General features: G+C 40.8%; 2 protein-coding genes across 2 annotated transcripts; both read left to right on the top strand.

Annotated features, from left to right (window-relative positions):
* The first annotated feature begins 1,959 nt into the window (after nucleotides 1–1,959).
* On the top strand, nucleotides 1,960–4,293 carry LOC311108476 (parvalbumin beta 2). The gene is made up of 5 exons (XM_084151104.1): nucleotides 1,960–1,988; nucleotides 2,792–2,855; nucleotides 3,271–3,403; nucleotides 3,871–3,980; nucleotides 4,156–4,293. Exons 2-5 carry the CDS (start codon nucleotides 2,798–2,800, stop codon nucleotides 4,179–4,181), a joined length of 327 nt encoding a protein of 108 aa, XP_084007230.1. The 5' UTR covers nucleotides 1,960–1,988; nucleotides 2,792–2,797; the 3' UTR covers nucleotides 4,182–4,293.
* An 8,666-nt stretch (nucleotides 4,294–12,959) lies between these two features.
* On the top strand, nucleotides 12,960–19,915 carry LOC311122470 (parvalbumin, thymic CPV3-like; the record flags this gene model as incomplete). Its single annotated transcript, XM_084158068.1, has 4 exons — nucleotides 12,960–13,020; nucleotides 13,769–13,901; nucleotides 15,453–15,562; nucleotides 19,890–19,915. 4 exons carry the CDS (start codon nucleotides 12,960–12,962, stop codon nucleotides 19,913–19,915), a joined length of 330 nt encoding a protein of 109 aa, XP_084014194.1.
* Between the last annotated feature and the right edge of the window lie 492 nt (nucleotides 19,916–20,407).

Raw genomic sequence — 20,407 nt, 5'->3', positions numbered from 1 at the left:
GGCAGGAATGGATACAAAGGACATAATCTGAGGGAGAATATTTAAGGGGGGGGGGGGGGACACTTTAATCTTATTTGTGTCTAGATGGATTCCTCTACCTGTCTGTGGGTAAAGGTCAGGGGTTAAGGGTCAGGCCGAATGCACCTGAGGGTCAAGGATGGGCAGAGGTGACTGATTAATAAATATGGTATTACTATGTAATTACCATTTCCCCATGTAATTACATACCTGGTAAGTTATGTACCATAAAATATAAACTGATGAGGTTGCCAGTGCTAGATTTATTTAAAGTGTTTGGATACTCTCTACACAACCATAGAAATCGAATGGTAACAAACTGCATTCCATAGTTTATCCAGCTGGCTGTGAAATGCCTTCACACAAAAGCAACAGGTAAACCTCAACAGTGCCACCTGCTGCAGTATGAAACCCATAGGATGCATCCCAAGTGGCACCATATTCCCTTTATAGTGCACTACTTTTGACCAGGGCCTCATAGGGAATAGGGTGCCACTTGGGACGCAGAGACATTAACCTTGTCACACACGTATGTATACTTGTATGTGGACTCCTGCGTCCCAAGCTGCACCATTGAGAGCATTGTTAAACTTGTACGGTGATGTATGGTACCGTAGGCCTAGGTATTGCATAATGGCTTTCCCCAGATCTGGATGTTTGAATGATGATGGGAGTAGACCTATCACCTTTCACTGTTCTCATAAATAGTAATATAGCCATAATGAGAAACAGGGTGGAGGGAGTAGGGGAGGTGAAAGGGACCAAAATAACACCAGGCACCCTTCAATTAGACAGAGATTTTTTTATTTTATTTTTTATTTCACCTTTATTTAACCAGATAAGCCAGTTGAGAACAAGTTCTCATTTACAACTGCCACCTGGCCAAGATAAAGCAAAGCAGTGCGATAAAAACAACAACACAGAGTTACATATGGGGTAAACAAAACATAAAATACAAAAATACAATTAGCCTTTCAAGTAATATAATTAGCCTTTCAAGTAATTCAAGTGTCTTTGTTTTCTTTTGCAACATAACAGAGCACTCCACACCTACAGCCATAAATCATGAACCCTACTTTTGTTCGACACTTAGGCTACATGAGCAACCACTCATTCCAGACATTTTGCATATGCCAATTACTCATTAGAGCAACTCAGTCGTAAATTAGACCTTTGAACTGTTAAACTAAGTGGCTATTAATGCATTTCGTAAAACAGACAGTAAAACATCAATAAAAGCCCAAATAAGCATTTCACTGTTTCAACTTTTTTCAATTTGTAAAGCTGAAGCGTTACAGATTCCGCAATATAAATGTAAAGGTAATTTCAGATTGAGCAGACATATGCAAGGTTTACCGAGAATGTAGCCTCTGCTAAAGCAGGAACATTGTCACGGTAAAGATGAACTTCCGCGATGCGGATTGAATAGAGCGCTGTCTACGCCTGTTGTCTACAAAGCATGTGACAAATACAATTTCATTTGAAATCAAAACATTATACATTATTTTTTAAATATCACAGAAACGTTTGCGCACGTGCAGTTGCTCACTTGTGAAAGTCGAAGCCAACAAAATATTCAGACATCTGTGTGTAAAGTCTGGTTTTCAATAACTACAAATGTAATTTACCTCATCTCATCAGCTGAATAGCTTTTCACAAGATATAAATCTGCATCGGCAGCAAGTATATTTCATCCGTAGCAGTAGTGTATATTATTAGCCCGATTTAATATTAAGCACTTTTGCATATAAGTACCTTTTAAGCATCTTCATTTATGTATATATAAATAGAAAGGACCCCGACTACGGGACACATTTTCAACCAACTGCTTTGCATGCGGTGTCTATTACATTATGTCTCACATTTCGGGCGAGTAGGGTATATAAGTTCGAGGGCTTGGGCAGGGGGGTTTACACCAGTTGGCAGAATAATCTTTGCGAATCCACTCAAGCCTTAGAGCCAAACCTGAGGTGAGTCTGTTGCAGAGGGATAAATCTTCATCTTGTCAGGTCGACAACATCTTGCATGTATCTTCAACCCTTCGGTTTTACTACACCTTGCTATGGAACAGAACATGGTGGATGTATCTACTATAAAGGCTATCTCAATTAAAGAAACTCAGGAAAAGTCTTTTTTTTGCCTTTGGAATAATCAAGGAACCAAATGGAAGCTAAATCCCCAGGCTACATCATTGGGATGATATACTTTATCATTCACTGCCTGCAAGTCCGGGCTTTGGAATAGAGGACTATCCATCCTGATGCTCTCTGCAGTGTGAACCTATCCTAACCAAAATAACCAAAACTAATTAAAATAACCTGTCCTAACCTATCCTAACCAAAAGGACCAAAACTAATCAAAATAACCTGTCGTAACCAGAAGAACCAAAACTAATCAAAATAACTTATCCTAACCAAAAGAACCAAAACTAATCAAAATAACCTGTCCTAACCAAAAGAACCAAAAACTAATCAAAATAACTTATCCTAACCAAAAGAACCAAAACTAATCAAAATAACCGATCCTAACCAAAATAACCAAAACTAACCAAAAGAATATAACTTGATTTTCAGATGTTAATAACATAACAATAACTATGTTATTACCACTTATATTATTAGGAAATGCAATTGTTTAATATGGGGTGTTCAATCTTCCAAATATCCAACTTGGATAAAGGATAAAGTTTCAGCATAATGAAATGAGTAGTTTCAGGTGATGAACAGAATAACATTTGCTTTGCTGTAACTGATCTTCTCCGCTTTCTCCACAGCTAAACATGTCCTTCGCCGGTCTTAACGATGCTGATGTTGCTGCAGCCCTCGCTGCTTGCACAGGTAAACCTCTTATAAACGCCTCAGTTCACTTTCTACACACACACACTCTCTCTCTCTCTCTCTCTCTCTCTCTCTCTCTCTCTCTCTCTCTCTCTCTCTCTCTCTCTCTCTCTCTCTCTCTCTCTCTCTCTCTCTCTCTCTCTCTCTCTCTCTCTCCTCTCTCTCTCTCTCTCTCCTTTCTTTTTGTGGTTGATGAGGAGATAGACGAGAGGGATATAGCACAGAAAAGAGTGACTAGACTGGAATATTGAACCGCTGCCTCCAGGGGAGTGTGGTCCAGTCTGGGGGCAGCAGTTCTACCACTAGACAAGCTCTGAGCAAGCGGGTACAGCCATGGCCCAGCAGCATTGTTCAAAATAGCTGTAACTGTGAAATCCTCCCACAGCAGTTTAATGGATACCTGATCTCCCCACAGCTGCTGACTCCTTCAACCACAAGGCATTCTTTGCCAAGGTTGGCCTGGCAAGCAAGTCCAACGATGACGTGAAGAAGGCCTTCTACGTCATTGACCAGGACAAGAGTGGCTTCATTGAGGAGGATGAGCTCAAGTAATGACCCCTCTGATATTACACTCATCATCTAACACCTACTATTCTGGTTTATGCCTGCTCTCTCATGCATTTACATTTTTAAATTTTAGTCATTTAGCAGACGCTCTAATCCAGAGCGATTTACAGTTAGTGAGTGCATAATTTTTTTTTTCATACTGGCCCCCCATGAGAAACAAACCCACAACCCTGGTGCTGCAAGCGCCATGCTCTACCAACTGAGCTACACAGGGCCTCACCAGGCTCACAGTTCTGATGGTGTGCTGACAGGGAGAGTTTGATCATGTTCCTTAGAGTGAATGCCATGTTCCCTGAATAGGGCTTGACTGATTGTTTAGTGTGGGGGCAAAACAAGACCTAACTTTAAACCCCTTCTGTATTTTTATCTCAGCAAAATATGAGTAGAGAAGGAAAGCAGCAGAATAGGCTTTATTCACGGTCATTGCTGATTGCCTGTATCCATCCAGGCTGTTCCTGCAGAACTTCTCTGCCTCTGCCAGAGCCCTGACTGACGCTGAGACCAAGGCTTTCCTGGCTGATGGGGACAAGGATGGTGATGGCATGATTGGAGTTGATGGTGAGGAACATTCCTTATGGAATTGGGAACATTCCTTTTGGAATTTGGGAACATTCTTTCAACAACAAGATATACATGTTCCTTGCAAGTCTTTGCAATCTCAGTTATTGAAAATAAACTGTTGAATAAGAAATGATTGAACCATTCATATTATTTTTTGTGTTCACGTTTGCAGAGTTCGCTGCCATGATCAAAGGATAAATGAAGACCTGACCAACACCTATTGATCTGAATGACAACTTGACCCAAGACATCCCCCTTTTCATCGTAACACTTTTATACACGTGACTGTGACTGTGTCTGAGATGACACCCTATCCCATAGATAGTGCACTACCTTTTCCCATAGCCGATGGGCAAAAGTAGTGCACTACATAGGGAATAGGGTGTCATATCAGACATAGTCTGTGACTGTCTACCCATAGTGCATCTTTCCATCCACTTTGAATGTAAATGTAGCATGGATGTGTCTCCCCTGTCCTCGTTCATTTGAGTTTCGCTTTAGTGTCAAATCAATGATGCACTTTTTGGGAAATGGACGTCGAACGATATAGAAGAGAATAAACGTTATTTTTCAATATGGTGTCTCGTCTTGTCTTTAGAGTTTGCTTGAATTTCAGTACCACTCCATATGCAAGTATCTACTTAGACTAGAGGGGCATTTTGTCATCACCTGACCCACTTTAATAGGGCTTTTCTCACAATACAGATCTGAACCAAACCAAGCCAAACCAAGCTGTACTGAGCTGGCCTGGTTACGCATCCCCCATAGTTGCTGAAAAGGACAATGGAAAAATAAAATATCGAAACCAGCATAGTTAGTGTCAGTAGGATAGTATGAAAAGGGTACAAGTGGAGCATCCGCTATTTATCATCAAAATGATCACCACATAGTAACTAAGGTGAGGAGTTGAGAGGTCAATGGTTGAACTGGAACAGTCATGTGTCATATAGTAGCTGACATTAAGTGGTTAGTCATGTATATTTCTGAGTCACCAAGACCTAAATCTAACTTTCGGTTATTTGAAAATGAAATATTCCACTTTATTTGGAACGGCAAGCCAGACAAAATTAAACTGGCCTATTTATATAATGAATATGAATTCGGAGGGCAGAAATGATTAAATATTAAAACATTGGACCTCTCACTTAAGGCATCAGTCAGATAAAAACTATACTTAAATCTGAACTGGTTTTCTAGCAGATTAGTAAGAATGGCTCACCCCGTTTTCAAGAATGGCCTTTTTCCCTTCATTCAGATTATAACTTCTCACTTTCAGTTATTTGAAAATGAAATAATCTCCAAAATTATAGCTATTTTTAAAACAAGCCATAGAAAGCTGGTTTCGATTTCAGTTTAATCCACCAGAAAAGACAGAACAAATATTACAACAAATATTATGGTTAAACTCAAATATACTAATTGATTTTAAAAAATGTTATTTTTGGAGAAAGAAAATTTAAAATGGTATAATCTTTGTAAATGATATCATAAATAGGACTGGTGGTGTTATGTCACACATGCAGCTAACAAAAATATACTGAAACGTCTGCTCTATTCAAAATGATAACCAACTAATTGCAGCATTACCGCAAACATGGAAGAGGCAAGTGGAAGGGGGACAAGGTAAGGAACTTGTCTGTCGGCCCTGTTTAAAGACCAAAATTGGTTAAAGAAAATTATGATGAATAAGAAAGTTAAATTTCAGGACAAAAGAATGGACAGTTACAGGTTATGAACTGATACACAAAACGAAGCCGGATTCAAAACTTAGAGTTTTCTATTTAAATTATTATATACACATTTTGCAACCAATTGAATGTTATACAGTGCATTCAGAAAGTATTCAGACCCCTTGACTTTTTCCACATTTTGTTACGTTACAGCTTTATTCTAAAATGGATTAAATTGTTTTATTTGTCTAATCAATCTACACACAATACCCCATAATGACAAAGCAAAAACAGGTTTTTAGAAATGTTGGCAAATAAAAAAACGTAAAAAAACTGAAATATCACATTTACATAAGTATTCAGACCCTTTGCTCAGTACTTTTTTGAAGCACCTTCGGCAGCGATTACAGCCTCGATTCTTCTTGGGTATGACGATACAAGCTTGGCACACCTGTATTTGGGGAGTTTCTCCCATTCTTCTCTGTAGATCCTCTCAAGCTCTGTCAGGATGGAGGGGGAGCGTCACTGCACAGCTATTTTCAGGTCTCTCCAGAGATGTTCGATCGGGTTCAAGTCCGGGCTCTAGCTGGGCCACTCAAGGACATTCAGAGACTTGTCCCGAAGCCACTCCTGCGTTGCCTTGGCTGTGTGCTTAGGGTTGTTGTCCTGTTGGAAGGTGAACCTTCACCCCAGTCTGAGGTCCTGAGCGCTCCGGAGCAGGTTATCATCAAGGATCTCTCTGTACTTTGCTCTGTTCACCTTTCCCCCGATCCTGACTAGTCTCCCAGTCCCTGCCGCTGAAAAACATCCCCACAGCATGATGCTTCACCGTAGGGATGGTATTGGCCAGGTGATGAGCGGTGCCTGGTTTCCTCCAGACGTGACGCTTGGCATTCAGGCCAAAGAGTTCAATCTTAGTTTCATCAGACCAGGGAATCTTGTTTCTCATGGTCTGAGAGTCTTTTAGGTGTCTTTTGGCAAACTCCAAGCGGGCTGTCATGTGCCTTTTACTGAGGAGTGGCTTCCGTCTGGCCACTTTACCATAAAGGCCTGATTGGTGGAGTGCTGCAGAGCTGGTCGTCCTTCTGGAAGGTTCTCCCATCTCCACAGAGGAACTCTCGAGCTCTGTTAGCGTGACCCTCTGGTTCTTGGTCACCTCCCTGACTAAGGCCCTTCTCCCCCGATTGTTCAGTTTAGCTGGACAGCCAGCTCTAGGAAGAGTTTTGGTGGTTCCAAACTTCTTCCATTTAAGAACGATGGAGGCCACTGTGTTCTTGGGGACCTTCAATGCTGCAGAAATGTTTTGGTACCCTTCCCCAGATATGTGCCTCGACACAATCCTGTCTCAGAGCTCTACGGACAATTCCTTCGACCTCACGGCTTGGTTTTTGCTCTGGCATACACTGTCAATTGTGGGACCTTATATAGACACATCATGTCCAATCAATTGAATTAACCACAGGTGGACTCCAAACAAGTTGTAGAAACATCTCAAGGATGATCAATGGAAACAGGATGCACCTGAGCTCAATTTCGAGTCTCATAGCAAAGGGTCTGAATACTTATGTAAATAAGTTATTTCTGTTTTTACTTTTAATAAATTTGCAAACATTTCAAAAAACCTGTTTTTGCTTTGTCATTATGGGGTATTGTGTGTAGATTGATGAGGAAAACAATTAATTTAATCAATTTTAGAATAAGGCTGTAATGTAACAAAAATTTTGAAAAAGTGAAGGGGTCTGAATATTTTCCAAATGCACTGTATATGGGGCATACAACCATCCCAGCTCTGCAGATTTTGCTGCAAAGAGACAGAATCATTAGATCACTTGTTTTGGTACTGCCCATATGTAGCTTGTTTTTGGTTGCAGGTTCAGGAATGGCTGAAGAATTACAACATGTACCTGGAGCTAACACTGAAAATAGCACTGCTGGGTGATTTGAAAAGCCATAGTCAATCGATCAATAATATAATAATCCTCTAGCAAAACATTTTTATTTTTAATTTACAATCTGTAGAAACTATGAATAAAAGGCTCGGGACTTTTGTGAAACATCACATCGCAGTTGAAAAATACAGGTATATGGCTAACAGACATCGAAACTGAATGGTGTTCAGAGATAGATGGGAGGGGTTGAGGGGAGCTGAAGGGTGTGACTAAAAATAACAAAAATAACAAAGAAACAAGATAACTAATATAAAATATACTGTGGCCGTAAAATGTATATAGTATGTATAAGCTGGAAGTAAGTATTGGTGTCCATTAGTTTATTCCAATTAGGGGAGGGGTGTGGTAGGGTTAGGAGAAAATAACAAAGGAAAATATATTTAAAATATATATTTACCAACAAATACAGTTGAAGTCAGAAGTTTACATTCACTTAAGTTGGAGTCATTAAAACTTGTTTTTCAACCACTCCACACATTTCTTGTTAACAAACTATAGTTTTGGCAAGTCGGTTAGGACATCTACTTTGTGCATGACACAAGTAATTTTTCCAACAATTGTTTACAGACAGATTATTTCACAATTCCAGTGGGTCAGAAGTTTACATACCTAACTTGACTGTGCCTTTAAACAGCTTGGAAAATTCCAAAAAATGATGTCATGGATTTAGAAGCTTCTGATAGGCTAATTGACATCATTTGAGTCAATTGGAGATGTACCTGTGGATGTATTTCAAGGCCTACCTTCAAACTCAGTGCCTCTTTGCTTGACATCATGGGAAAATCACAAGGAATTATGTGGAAATATTGAAGCAACATCTCAAGACATCAGTCAGGAAGTCAAAGCTTGGTCGCAAATGGGTCTTCCAAATGGACAATGACCCCAAGCATACTTCCAAAGTTGTGGCAAAATGGCTTAAGGACAACAAAGTCAAGGTATTGGAGTGGCCATCACAAAGCCCTGACCTCAATCCTATAGAAAATGTGTGGGCAGAACTGAAAAAGTGTGTGCGAGCAAGGAGGCCTACAAACCTGATTCAGTTACACCAGCTCTGTCAGGAGGAATGGGCCAAAATTCACCCAATTTATTGTGGGAAGCTTGTGGAAGGCTACCCGAAACGTTTGACCCAAGTTAAACAATTTAAAGGCAATGCTACCAAATACTAATTGAGTGTATGTAAACTTCTGACCCACTGGGAATGTGATGAAAGAAATAAAAGCTGAAATAAATCATTCTCTCTACTATTATTCTGACATTTCACATTCTTAAAATAAAGTGGTGATCCTAACTGACCTAAGACAGGGAATTATTACAAGGATTAAATTTCAGGAATTGTGAAAAACTGAGTTTAAATGTATTTGGCTAAGGTGTATGTAAACTTCCGACTTCAACTGTATATGGGGGATTGGAAATTATGTATTTGTATTTACTCCACCTGGAGTGTGTTGTTTGAACAGGTATAAAGCCAAGGTTTGCGATTTACTACCACCTGCAGTTATATATTTGTATTTGTAATTGTATTTTTTAAGGATACTGCTTTAAAGAAAATTTCTGCAGCATTAGTAAAGATGTGATCAATGCATGTTGATTATTTCATTCCTGTGCTGTTTGTAACTACCTTGGTAGGTTGACTGGCACTAGTTACAGTTTTAAGCTTTTTCTTGAGTGGGCAGCTTGATGAAAGCCAGTCAATATTTAAATCACCCAGAAAATATACCTCCCTGTTTATATCACATACATTATCAAGCATTTCACACATGTTATCCAGATACTGACTGTTATCACTTAGTGGTCAATAGCAGCTTCCCACCAGAATGGGCTTTATGTGAGGCAGATGAACCTGTAGCCATATTACTTCAACCGTTTTTAACATGAGATCCTCTCTAAGCTGTACAGGAATGTGGTTCTGAAAATAAACGGCAACACCTCCACCTTTGGCATTTCTGTATTTTCTTATAACCATGTATTGCTACCACTGTATCATAAAAGGTATTATCTAAGTGAGTTTCAGAGATTGTCAGAATACGAATGTCATCTGTTACTATCAAATTATTGATTTCTTGAACCTTGTTTCTTAAACTACATATGTTAACGTGGGCTATTTTTAGCACTTTTCTGGGATGTTTGATTGTTTTCATTGCTTTACTGGGAAGCTTAGCAGAGGTAGACATGCTGAGGTTATTTTTATTAGTGCAGGGTGAGCTGCACACAGTGGACTTCCTGCTTGGGCACCGCCTCAGTGCTAACAGTGTAACTCTGGTTCATAGGCACATGATTACTGTATACAACAGCTGTAGGATCAGCAGAGGCATTCAGGCCAGTTAGAGGGACATAAATTAGCTTACTTAAATGGTGTCTTCCAACGCCCCTGGGATAATGTACATTTGCTGAAGCATTATGACAACTCAGCGACAATGGTAGGGATTAAATGAGCTGGGCTTGGGTCATTGATAAGTTATTGGAATGTTTGCTCATGAGTATAATTCATTGGCTGATCCCTCCTGATGACCTGGATGGAATTATGTGATCCTTCCTTAAACCATAAATTCTACCCAGTTGACTACTTCAAAATGTTGAAAGTCCTCAATGGCGCTGCCCATGCTAAAACTGGCTTTTGGGCACTAGAGTCCTCTATCTGTCTTTATGGCCTGTGCATCCCTACTTCCTGGTCTTCTGTGTGCCTATAGGCTACACGTGACCAGTGACCCATGAACCATACCTACTATAATATAATAATAATATGCCATTTAGCAGAAGCTTTTATCCAAAGCGACTTACAGTCATGTGTGCATACATTTTTTTTGTGTATGGGTGGTCCCGGGAATCGAACCCACTACCTTGGCGTTACAAGTGCCGTGCTCTACCAGCTGAGCTACAGAGGACCACAGACCGAAGACAGATAAACTATAGACAACACAACATCCACATCAGTAGGCCAGAATGGCTCCTAAATATTCGGCCAATTGTTCACTGTTACATATGCTTATTAAATATCAATAAGGGATAAGGCTGTTTGCTTTTTAATTTCCAACCCACTAGCTTGATTGATTCCAGTTTGATTCAGAAGTTATGTTGGGGGCTCTGCATTGGCAGAGACAAACCACTAGGTGGTATCCAAATCAAATGATCTAAAGCCAGAGGCACTGTCTGGCACTGAATCAAATGATGTACATTTCACAAACCTGTTTCTTCTTTTTCCTTTATATCATGTATCAAGATGGGTCAGTCAAGAGATTAATGGTTGGTAAGGGGTTGGACTGGGTTTGGGGTCGAGTATAAATGAGAGAAAAATGATTCCCTTGGTCTTCCCACCACCTTAATGAAGTCATGAGAGATGCTGCTGCTGTGTCGGAAGTTTTGAAACCTCCACTGATAGGTTACACATCCCTCACCACAGCCAAGCTGGTTGTTATAGTGACCAGGTGGAATCACAACCACAGTGTGCTGGCTATCAGCCAACATGGAGGCAGAATACTGTGTGTGGGCTATTCACCTTTACAGTGGAACTGAACACTGTTTCATACCCTGAGAGTATAACAAAACCGTGCAGTAAAGAGAGCAAACATTTCATACAAGAGTTTTTATTCTAACCATTTCCTGCATGTTCATAAACTAAAACAGATTTTTGAAAGAAAAATGTCTAAAACTGTAAAATAACATGTACAGTAGCCTTAATTCACTTGCACTAAGTATTGAGATTAAGATATAGGTGAGTTAATATGTTGAATTCAAGCGCAACCTTATTCCTGGTGGGGTGAGACATGGTTAAATTGCCATGCCATTTGCTGATGGATGGCCAGTGTAATATCTGTCTGACAGCCTACATTAGATTAGCATGAGAAGATATTAGATAATCTGGCCCCATCTGCTCCCACTTGGTTTTTGACAGAATAGTAGGGGAATTAATATTTTGGGATTACTTACTTAACATGCAATGCTAATTTTAATCTGTTCATGGATCTGTCAGTAGATGTTTCTATTCATTATTTGTTAATAATATTTCTCAATGTTATCATATAATTTAAAGTTAAACATCTTTTGGCACTATTTAATGACTACCACCAATTAAGACTATAGGGCAGGGGATGGTCAGGAGCCGGAACAAAGGTATAAATAATTTGTAGACTGCAAATTGGCCACAAGAATCCCAAACAGATATAGTATTTGACAAACACAGAATCATTTCAAACCTTTATTACATTGGGATAAGATCCCATATGCCTCTATTTATGCGTGGGAATACTTGAGAACAGATTTTCTAAATTAAAATCAATTTGAGCTGATTACCTGGTGATTTTACAGTCTTGTATGTCCCCACACCAAAAAAAAAAAAAGGTAAGCTCAGCAAAATTGTGGTGTGTGTGTGCACCAAGTGGTGGGGGGGGGGGGGGGGGGTGAGAGAGAGAGAGAGAGAGAGAGAGAGAGAGAGAGATGCGTTTAACACTTGCTGCTATAGTAGAAGGGCGGTACAGGTGCAGTGCCTATTTGCACGCATCAGCCAGTCAAGGCGGATATAAATAGTAGGCTAACGGTTAATTAGTTAGGTAAGGAATTCGAGAGGGGCCTGGCTGTGATCATTTGATACACGGACAGGTAACTCAAGCGTTGCAGATTGTCGGTGCATCCAGTCCATATATAAATCCTCATCCGCTGTCATCAGTCACCACAAAGCCTTACATCCTCTGCTTTGGACACCGGCGAGGCGAGACCATCGAAGCGGTGAGTAGGATAAAACACTATTTGAGTTTTTAGTGTGACGTGTGCGTGTGCGTGCTGTTACTTTGCTGACAGAGTGATGCTCAGGTAGTCAGCCTAGTGCGGCTCAGGTGATACGCTGCGGAGGAAGTTGCAGGTTCATTTACCTGGCAGACACTCTTTTAGGTAATTTTTCTCGGATTTGGGTTTTTAACGGAATTGGGCTTGAAGGTTTTCGATAAGTAGCCTAGACTATTCCTAATCCATTTGGCAGACGTCATTATGCATCTGCATGCAGAAGTGTTGTTGCGTGTTCATCGATAGCCTTTTTGACAGATAATTTCAAATCGCCTACATCAGAGGAATCGGATCCAGCAGCCAGATTACGCCAAAAACAGAACAGGGACATCAACATAATTTCACTAAATTGACATCAGCAGATTATCAGAGCAAGGAGAGGAAAGAGGTTGACAGAGAAAACGAACTAAAGCAGTACTTTTAGAAGTCATCACCTGGGAGGGAGAGAAAGGGACATATAAGTAGGTTTTAAAGGTTGTGTTGTTCAATTCATGGCAGTGTTGTTGGTTGTGGTTACTTAAAATTGATTAATTTGAGAAATATTCGGAATAATTTACTACGTTCCTCAATCCTACAGGATTAATATGTCACTCACTTCTATCCTTTCTGCGGAGGATATCGAGAATGCCGTCAAGGAGTTCCAAGGTAGGTCTTACTTCAGGAGGCAGGACTACCTGAGAAAAGAGAGAGAGAGAGAGAGAGAGAGAGAGAGAGAGAGAGAGAGAGAGAGAGAGAGATAAAGATAGAGACAGAGATAATGAAAATTAGAGGAAAACAGAGAGATGAGAGAGATGGTCAGATTGTAACAGACTGTTATCATGTACTGTAAGAGTTATTGTTAGCCAGACTGCTTCCTACTCAGTACTATGCTGACAGTAGCCCACAGACTATTGCAGTAGAATTTAGCATCCTGAGGATGGGTTTAGTCCACGTGCTGGGGTGAAGAGGACTGTACCAGTTTAGGAAGAGTGTCTGTGTGCCAGCCTATAAAGGGAGAAATGTCCAATCTGGACTGCAGCCAAGCTACCTTCTAAGCTCCTCAGCGAGTCAACCTTGCCTGAACTCTAACATGTGTGTGTATGTGTGTGTGTGTGTGTGTGTGTGTGTGTGTGTGTTTGTGCACGCTCACATGCTGCATGTCCACTGTCTGTGTGTGCATGCATTGGTGGTGCATTTATGGGTGCATGGGTTCCAGTGGTGGCTGGTGGCACTTTAAAAGGGGAGGATGGGTCATAGGAATGGCTGGAATGGAATGGTATCAAACACAACAAACACCTGGTTTCCATGGTTTCCATGTGTTTGATACCATTCCATTCACTCCATTCCATCCATTATTATGAGCCGTCCTCCCCTCACCAGCCTCCTCTGACATGTTCTCCCTTAATCCCTTCAGCCCCAGACTCCTTCAGCTTCAAGAAGTTTTTCCAGCTGTGTGGCCTGACCTCCAAGTCTCCCAAAGAAGTCAAAGATGTCTTCCAGATCCTTGACGACGACAACAGTGGCTACATCGAGGAGTCAGAGCTCAAGTATGACATTTGGAGTGATCCTTTAGAAGGGGGGACACTTGCGACCAATTTCCTGTGTAATGATAACATAGGAATGCAAATTACATAGTCATTTTACTGACGCCTTTATTCAAAGTGACTTATCATTAACACGTACAGTACATTCAGTTGGCTGTATGTGGCCTTGGTGGGATTCAAAACTACAACTGTGCCAATTAGCAGATGCTTTTATCCAAAACAGCTCACAGTACAGTGACTACATACCGTACATTTTTACTAAGCATACATGATCCCTGCGGGAATTGAACCCATGACCTTGGCATTGCCAGCAGCACACTCTTACAGATGAAACACACAGGACCACCAACCGTGCCGGTGGCAACCTGCTGAGCCATCAGAACCACAGAGAACATTTCTAAATGTATGCGGAGTGACAGGAGACAATACTATTTAATACAATTACCTATTTTTTTGTTGCAAGTGCAACAAATGCCAATGAGATCAAATTGTCCAATCCAACTCCCCTGTCATTTTAATGGAAGGCTACCATTAATCCGTTTTCTTAATATAATCCATGGGTTAAAAAAAGTATAATTGTTATATTTACATTATATAATGTGCTGACTAGATTATATAAATGTGCCAGCGAGCAGAATTTAGGACACCAACTGTATGACCCAAGTACAATTTGGTTCATGGACAGATGCAGTATAACAGAGATTTTACTCAATTCACAGTCCCTCACCTTCTATGACAATGCATATAGAGACTGTGCAGCAAAAAAACACTCGTTACAAAGCTAGCGAGAGGCTGAACATTGTTACAAAGCTGGAGAGAGACCAGGCTGAACATTGTTACAAAGCTGGAGAGAGACCAGGCTGAACATTGTTACAAAGCTGCAGAGAGACCAGGCTGAACATTGTTACAAAGCTGGAGAGAGGCTGAACATTGTTACAAAGCTGGAGAGAGACCAGGCTGAACATTGTTACAAAGCTAGCGAGAGGCTGAACATTGTTACAAAGCTGGAGAGAGACCAGGCTGAACATTGTTACAAAGCTAGCGAGAGGCTGAACATTGTTACAAAGCTGGAGAGAGACCAGGCTGAACATTGTTACAAAGCTGCAGAGAGACCAGGCTGAACATTGTTACAAAGCTGGCGAGAGGCTGAACATTGTTACAAAGCTGGAGAGAGATCAGGCTGAACATTGTTACAAAGCTGGCGAGAGGCTGAACATTGTTACAAAGCTGGCGAGAGACCAGGCTGAACATTGTTACAAAGCTGGCGAGAGGCTGAACATTGTTACAAAGCTGCAGAGAGACCAGGCTGAACATTGTGCCAGAGAGTTGATCATTTGTATGTTTCGGCTATATAACCTAGCTATACTACTTTCAATCCTTGTTTAACTGGAACCAAAGTGCCTTTATGACACAAGGGCTGTGCTGGAAACCAAATTGTGTGTGTGTGCGCATGGGACAGACGCGTGGTACAGTATGTGTAAGGCTCACAAAATGATTGAATGTGTGTGTGTATTCTGATTGTGTGTGTGTCTGTGTGTGTGTGTACTCCCCTAGGTTCTTCCTGCAACGGTTTGTTCCCGGGGCGCGGACGCTGACGGACGCTGAGTGCAAAGGCTTCCTGTCTGCAGCTGATGATGACAACGACGGCAAGATCGGAGTAGAAGGTGAGTTGCTCTCTGTAATCACCTGCAGGCTGGGGCATTATCAGGAGCCACTTGGTAAGGCTGTTAGTATTTCCTTGTATCAAATAGTTTAAAGTTCTTTCCTGACTATTGCAAATCCTGTTCCAGTATGGCAGAATACTATAGAATCTAAGCCAAGCATGCCGATGGTTGGGTCTCTCTTCATATTTATGGCATTGTATGGCCATGTGTATTTTGTCGTATGAGATTAACGTTATGCTCTTTAGAGTTGTAATCCGCCCTGACAACTGTCAACACATATGTATGGCTTTGAAGGGCCAGCCCAGAGTAGAGAGAAGAGAATGGATAGAGTGTAGGCTTTACAGACATCAGATGTTTCAGGTCATGAGGAAGGCATTGGGACAACCCTGGTAGAGTATAGAGTAGCATGTGTGCAAGGTTTTGAGGGTGACAGGAACAGATTGTGGAGCTTAATCAGATGCTCTTAATGGCAATGCCAGTTGGTCTCCTTGCCAAACAGAGATCCATAAGTCACAGCCTCCAGCAGACCTTGGTTCGAAATAGTATTCGAAACCTTTCATATACTTTTAGCGTTTCATTGAGCCTACCTGGAGTGCCAGATGGGCGACATTTGCACTTTTGGGTCTATTCCATTGATTCCAATACACCAGACAAGCTCAATCAAGCACAGCTAAAGAAATCGAAATATTTCAAATACTATTTTAACCCTGGTCTGGACCTCCAGATGCTATAATAATGGTTAACAGCCAGCTTTTAGCACTATCTAGGGCTGGGCTGCATAAACTGGCCAGGCTGGGATTGCATAACCAGATGAAGGATTCAGACAACCCCTAAACATTATTCTCTGGTTACAAACCAACGATTTGGTTCAGGGTCATTTGGGTCAGCTTTTTGTCATTTCCCACTACTGAAGGAATAACAAACAAAAAGGTTTTGTAAGTGTTTGGGTATTTGTATTACGTAAGGTTTGTTGTTATGCTTTATCCAACATCTTTTGGATATGGGGGCGAATTGATTCTGTGAAAAAATACTTATATATGTGCATGGTGGTATGCATAATAAAAGTAAGGCATGTGATACAGTGCATTCGGAAAGTATTCAGACCCCTTCACTCTTTCCACATTTTGTTACGTTACAGGCTTATTCTAAAATGGATAAGATATTTTTTTCCCTCATCAATCTACACACAATACCCCATAATGACAAAGCAAAAACCGTTTTTTTTTTATGTTCGCAAATATATTACAAAATAAATACTTTATTACATAAGTATTCGGACAACATCGGGAGACTTCTGGGAACGCTTGTGAAACAGACCAAGCAGACCAGGCTGGGGTTTGGGGTTTGAGAAGTCAATAGGAAGGTTTCCATTGACCAAAATCATTGCGACACGTGAAATGGAAACGGCAGATATAGGAGATATTTTCTAAAGATCGACAACATTTTTATCCCGTTTGACAGGGGTGGATTTGTATTTTGTCTAACTTTCTTTATTGCAACAAATGATGATGGAAACAGTGTTTTTTAAATAAATTATGTTAGATTATGATTGCTGAATACTTTTAAAGGTACATGGGGCACATGATGTCATCACGTAACTATGAAGCTCCACTCCACATTTAATTCTAAATGCCTACTGCTTGCAAAATCTAATTTTTTCAACTATAAAAATCATGTTTCTTTGCAGGACAAGGATTGTCCTGACTTTCAAGAATGCCTGAATTGCTTCGCCTTGCTTTTCTGGTTGGCTGGCAAGTTTCACCATCCAATTATTTCAGATCTACAGGAGTGCAAGTTTCACCATGGCACGGACCATGGTGAATATGGCAAATATTAGTAAATTCTTGCATTCTGTCCATGCTGGCTTTCGAGGGCTACCTGAGACATGAAACAGATAGGTGGGAGGGCATACAGACTTCACCAATTTATTAATGTGCAATTTCCCTGATGGGTAATGGAAACACAAACACTTCAACCACTAAATGTTTATTCAACACTATTTTTTTTTTAGGTGTGACATCATTATGTCCAGCTGTTTTTTATTGACACAAGATTATTAAATTGAAATGCACCCTAGCAGGCAATTGTTTCATCTATTTTCTATGCAAACTTCCTACATTTCGACAAAAAAAAATCACTGTACAAGTTAATGCAAACCACAGGGGGTTGGTGGCACCTTAATTGGGGAGAACGGGCTCGTAATAGGTGGAATGGTATCAAATACATCAAACACATGGTTTGCAGGTGTTTCATACCATTCCATTTGCTCTATTCCATCCATTATTATGAGCCGAAGTGACAAATTCTTCCTTAGTTGTTAATTTCTTCGAAATCTAAAGGCACAACATACATTTGAGACAATGTCTTAAGTATACTGAACAAAAATATAAACACAATATGTAAAGTGTTGGTTCCATGTTTCATGAGCTGAAATAAAAGATCCCCACATTTTTTTGAGATGCACAAAAAACGTATTTATCTAAAATGTTCTGCACAAATTTGTTTACATCCCTGTTAATGAAAATGTTTCCTTTACCAAGATAATCCATCCACCTGACAGGTGTGGCATATCAAGAAAATGATTAAACAGTTTGATCATTACACAGGTGCACCTTGTGCTAGGGACAATAAAAGGCCTCTCTAAAATGTGCAGTTTTGTCACACAACACAATGCCACAGATGTCTCATGTTTTGAAGGAGCATGCAATTGGCATGCTGAATGCAGGAATGTCCACCAGATCTGTTGCCAGAGAATTGAATGTTAATTTCTCTACCATGAGCCACCTCCAACGTTGTTTTAGAGAATTTGGCAGTACGTCCAACCGTGTAACCACGCCAGCCCAGGACCTCCACATCTGGCTGCTTCACCTGCGGATCTTCTGCAACCAGCCACCCGGACAGCTGATGAAACTGTTGGTTTGCACAACCGAAGAATTTCTGCACAAACTGTCAGAAACCGTCACAGGGAAGCTCATCTGCAGTCTCGTCGTCCTCACCAGAGTCTTGACCTGACTGCAGTTTGGCATCGTAATTGACTTCAGTGTACCAAATGCTCACCTTCGATGGCCACTGGCATGCTGGAGAGGTGTGCTCTTCACGGATTAATCCTGGTTTCAACTGTACCGGGCAGATGACAGACAGTGTGTATGGCGTTGTGTGGCGAGCGGTTTGCTGATGTCAACATTGTGAATAGAGTGCCCCATTGTGGCGGTGGGGTTATGGTATGGGCAGTCATAAGCTACGGACAACAAACACAATTGCATTTTATCTATGGCAATTTGAATGCACAGAGATACCATGACAAGATCCTGAGGTCCATTGTCGTTCCATTCATTCGCCGCCATCACCTCATATTTAATTATGATAATGCACGGCCCCATGTCGCATGGATTTGTACACAATTCCTGGAAGCTGAAAATTTCCCAGTTCTTCCATGGCCTGCATACTCACCAGACATGTCACCCATTGAGCATGTTTGGGATGCTCTGGATCGACGTGTATGACAGCGTGTTCCAGTTCCCGCCAATATCCAGCAACTTCGCACAGCCATTGAAGAGGAGTGGGACAATGTTCCACAGGCCACAATCAACAGCCTGATCAACTCTATGCGAAGGAGATGTGTCGCGCTGCATGAGGCAAATGGTGGTCACACCAGATACTGACTGGTTTTCTGATCCATGCCCCTACTTTTTTTTTTAAGGTATCTGTGACCAACAGATGCATATCTGTATTCCCATTCATGTGAAATCCATAGTTTAGGGCCTAATGAATTTATTTCAATTGACTGATTTCCTTATATGAACTGTAACTCAGTAAAATCTTTGAAATTGTTGCATGTTGGGTTTATATTTTTGTTCAGTGTAGTTGAACATGTTATTACTCCAACCTTGTCAAAGTGACAAACTGATATGTTTTCCTTTTCATCAAAAACTACTTTATATCGAAGGAGTACCTTTGATTTGACGGCCTGCACATGTGCAGTTCTGCGTGAGATGACTGTTAGACCCGATGACGTGTTTCTGCGCATGAGCTTAGCTAGCCAACGTCGCCATGACATCGCCTAAAAGTGTGATTGGGGGATTTCTATTGGAGAAGCAGTTTCTGCCTATCTTCATACTGTACTGTCTTTGATAAGAAAGTTCATGTCCATTCTAGTATTCCAATTCCTAATTCTATGGGCTGTCTATTGAAGTGATTACATAAATAACCAATGTTTCCTGAGTACTGCTCTGATCTAATCTGAGACTGTTCTTGTTCTAATCCAGAATTAGAACTAATCTCAGAATGTTTTTCTCATTCTAATTCTATGTTTTCTCTCTCGCCACAGAATTCCTGATCATGGTCCAGTCCTGAGAGATCCATGGGCGCAGAGAGAGCAGCAGGTGTTCATTCTCCTCTCCTTCCTCCAGCTTCCAGCCTCCAGTCTACTTCCTCAAGCCTACAGCAGCTTCCATTCCTGGGAATTTGATTTTCTCTGTCCTGCTTGAATTGTACCCTTCAAATTTCGTTTTTTTTCAGAGCCCCTCTCTATTCAATAAAATTATTAATCCGTGAAACCATTTTTGTTTGCCTTTTTATGAAGTTCTAGAAGGTTGTATAGCTGTGTCGCCCCATGTTTCCTTCCAATGCGCACGACATTGTCTATCAAAGAGATTAATAAACACGTTGTAACCTATTGTGGCAAATTGCATTGCGTTTTTTCTTTCAAACACAACTGCTGAACATTTACATCTGTTAAATTACTGTATCTTAACCATACAACAGATGCCATATAAGGAAGTGCTGTATGTTACAATGAACTGAATGTACACTTAACCCTCGAGAGAGTGCTATTGTCCTGGAATG

The sequence above is a fragment of the Coregonus lavaretus genome (genome assembly GCF_964263955.1).
Source record: "Coregonus lavaretus genome assembly, chromosome: 1".
In the NCBI taxonomy this organism is placed as follows: domain Eukaryota; kingdom Metazoa; phylum Chordata; class Actinopteri; order Salmoniformes; family Salmonidae; genus Coregonus; species Coregonus lavaretus.
This window is presented reverse-complemented; position numbering and strand designations above follow the sequence as displayed.

What these genes read in the sequence shown, in the direction of transcription:
- LOC311108476 (XM_084151104.1), top strand. Translation starts at nt 2,798, where the DNA reads ATGTCCTTCGCCGGTCTTAACGATGCTGATGTTGCTGCAGCCCTCGCT. An exon ending in ATTGAGGAGGATGAGCTCAA is followed by an intron (nt 3,404 to 3,870) that starts GTAATGACCCCT and finishes GTATCCATCCAG; the next exon opens with GCTGTTCCTGCAGAACTTCT. An exon ending in TGGCATGATTGGAGTTGATG is followed by an intron (nt 3,981 to 4,155) that starts GTGAGGAACATT and finishes TCACGTTTGCAG; the next exon opens with AGTTCGCTGCCATGATCAAA.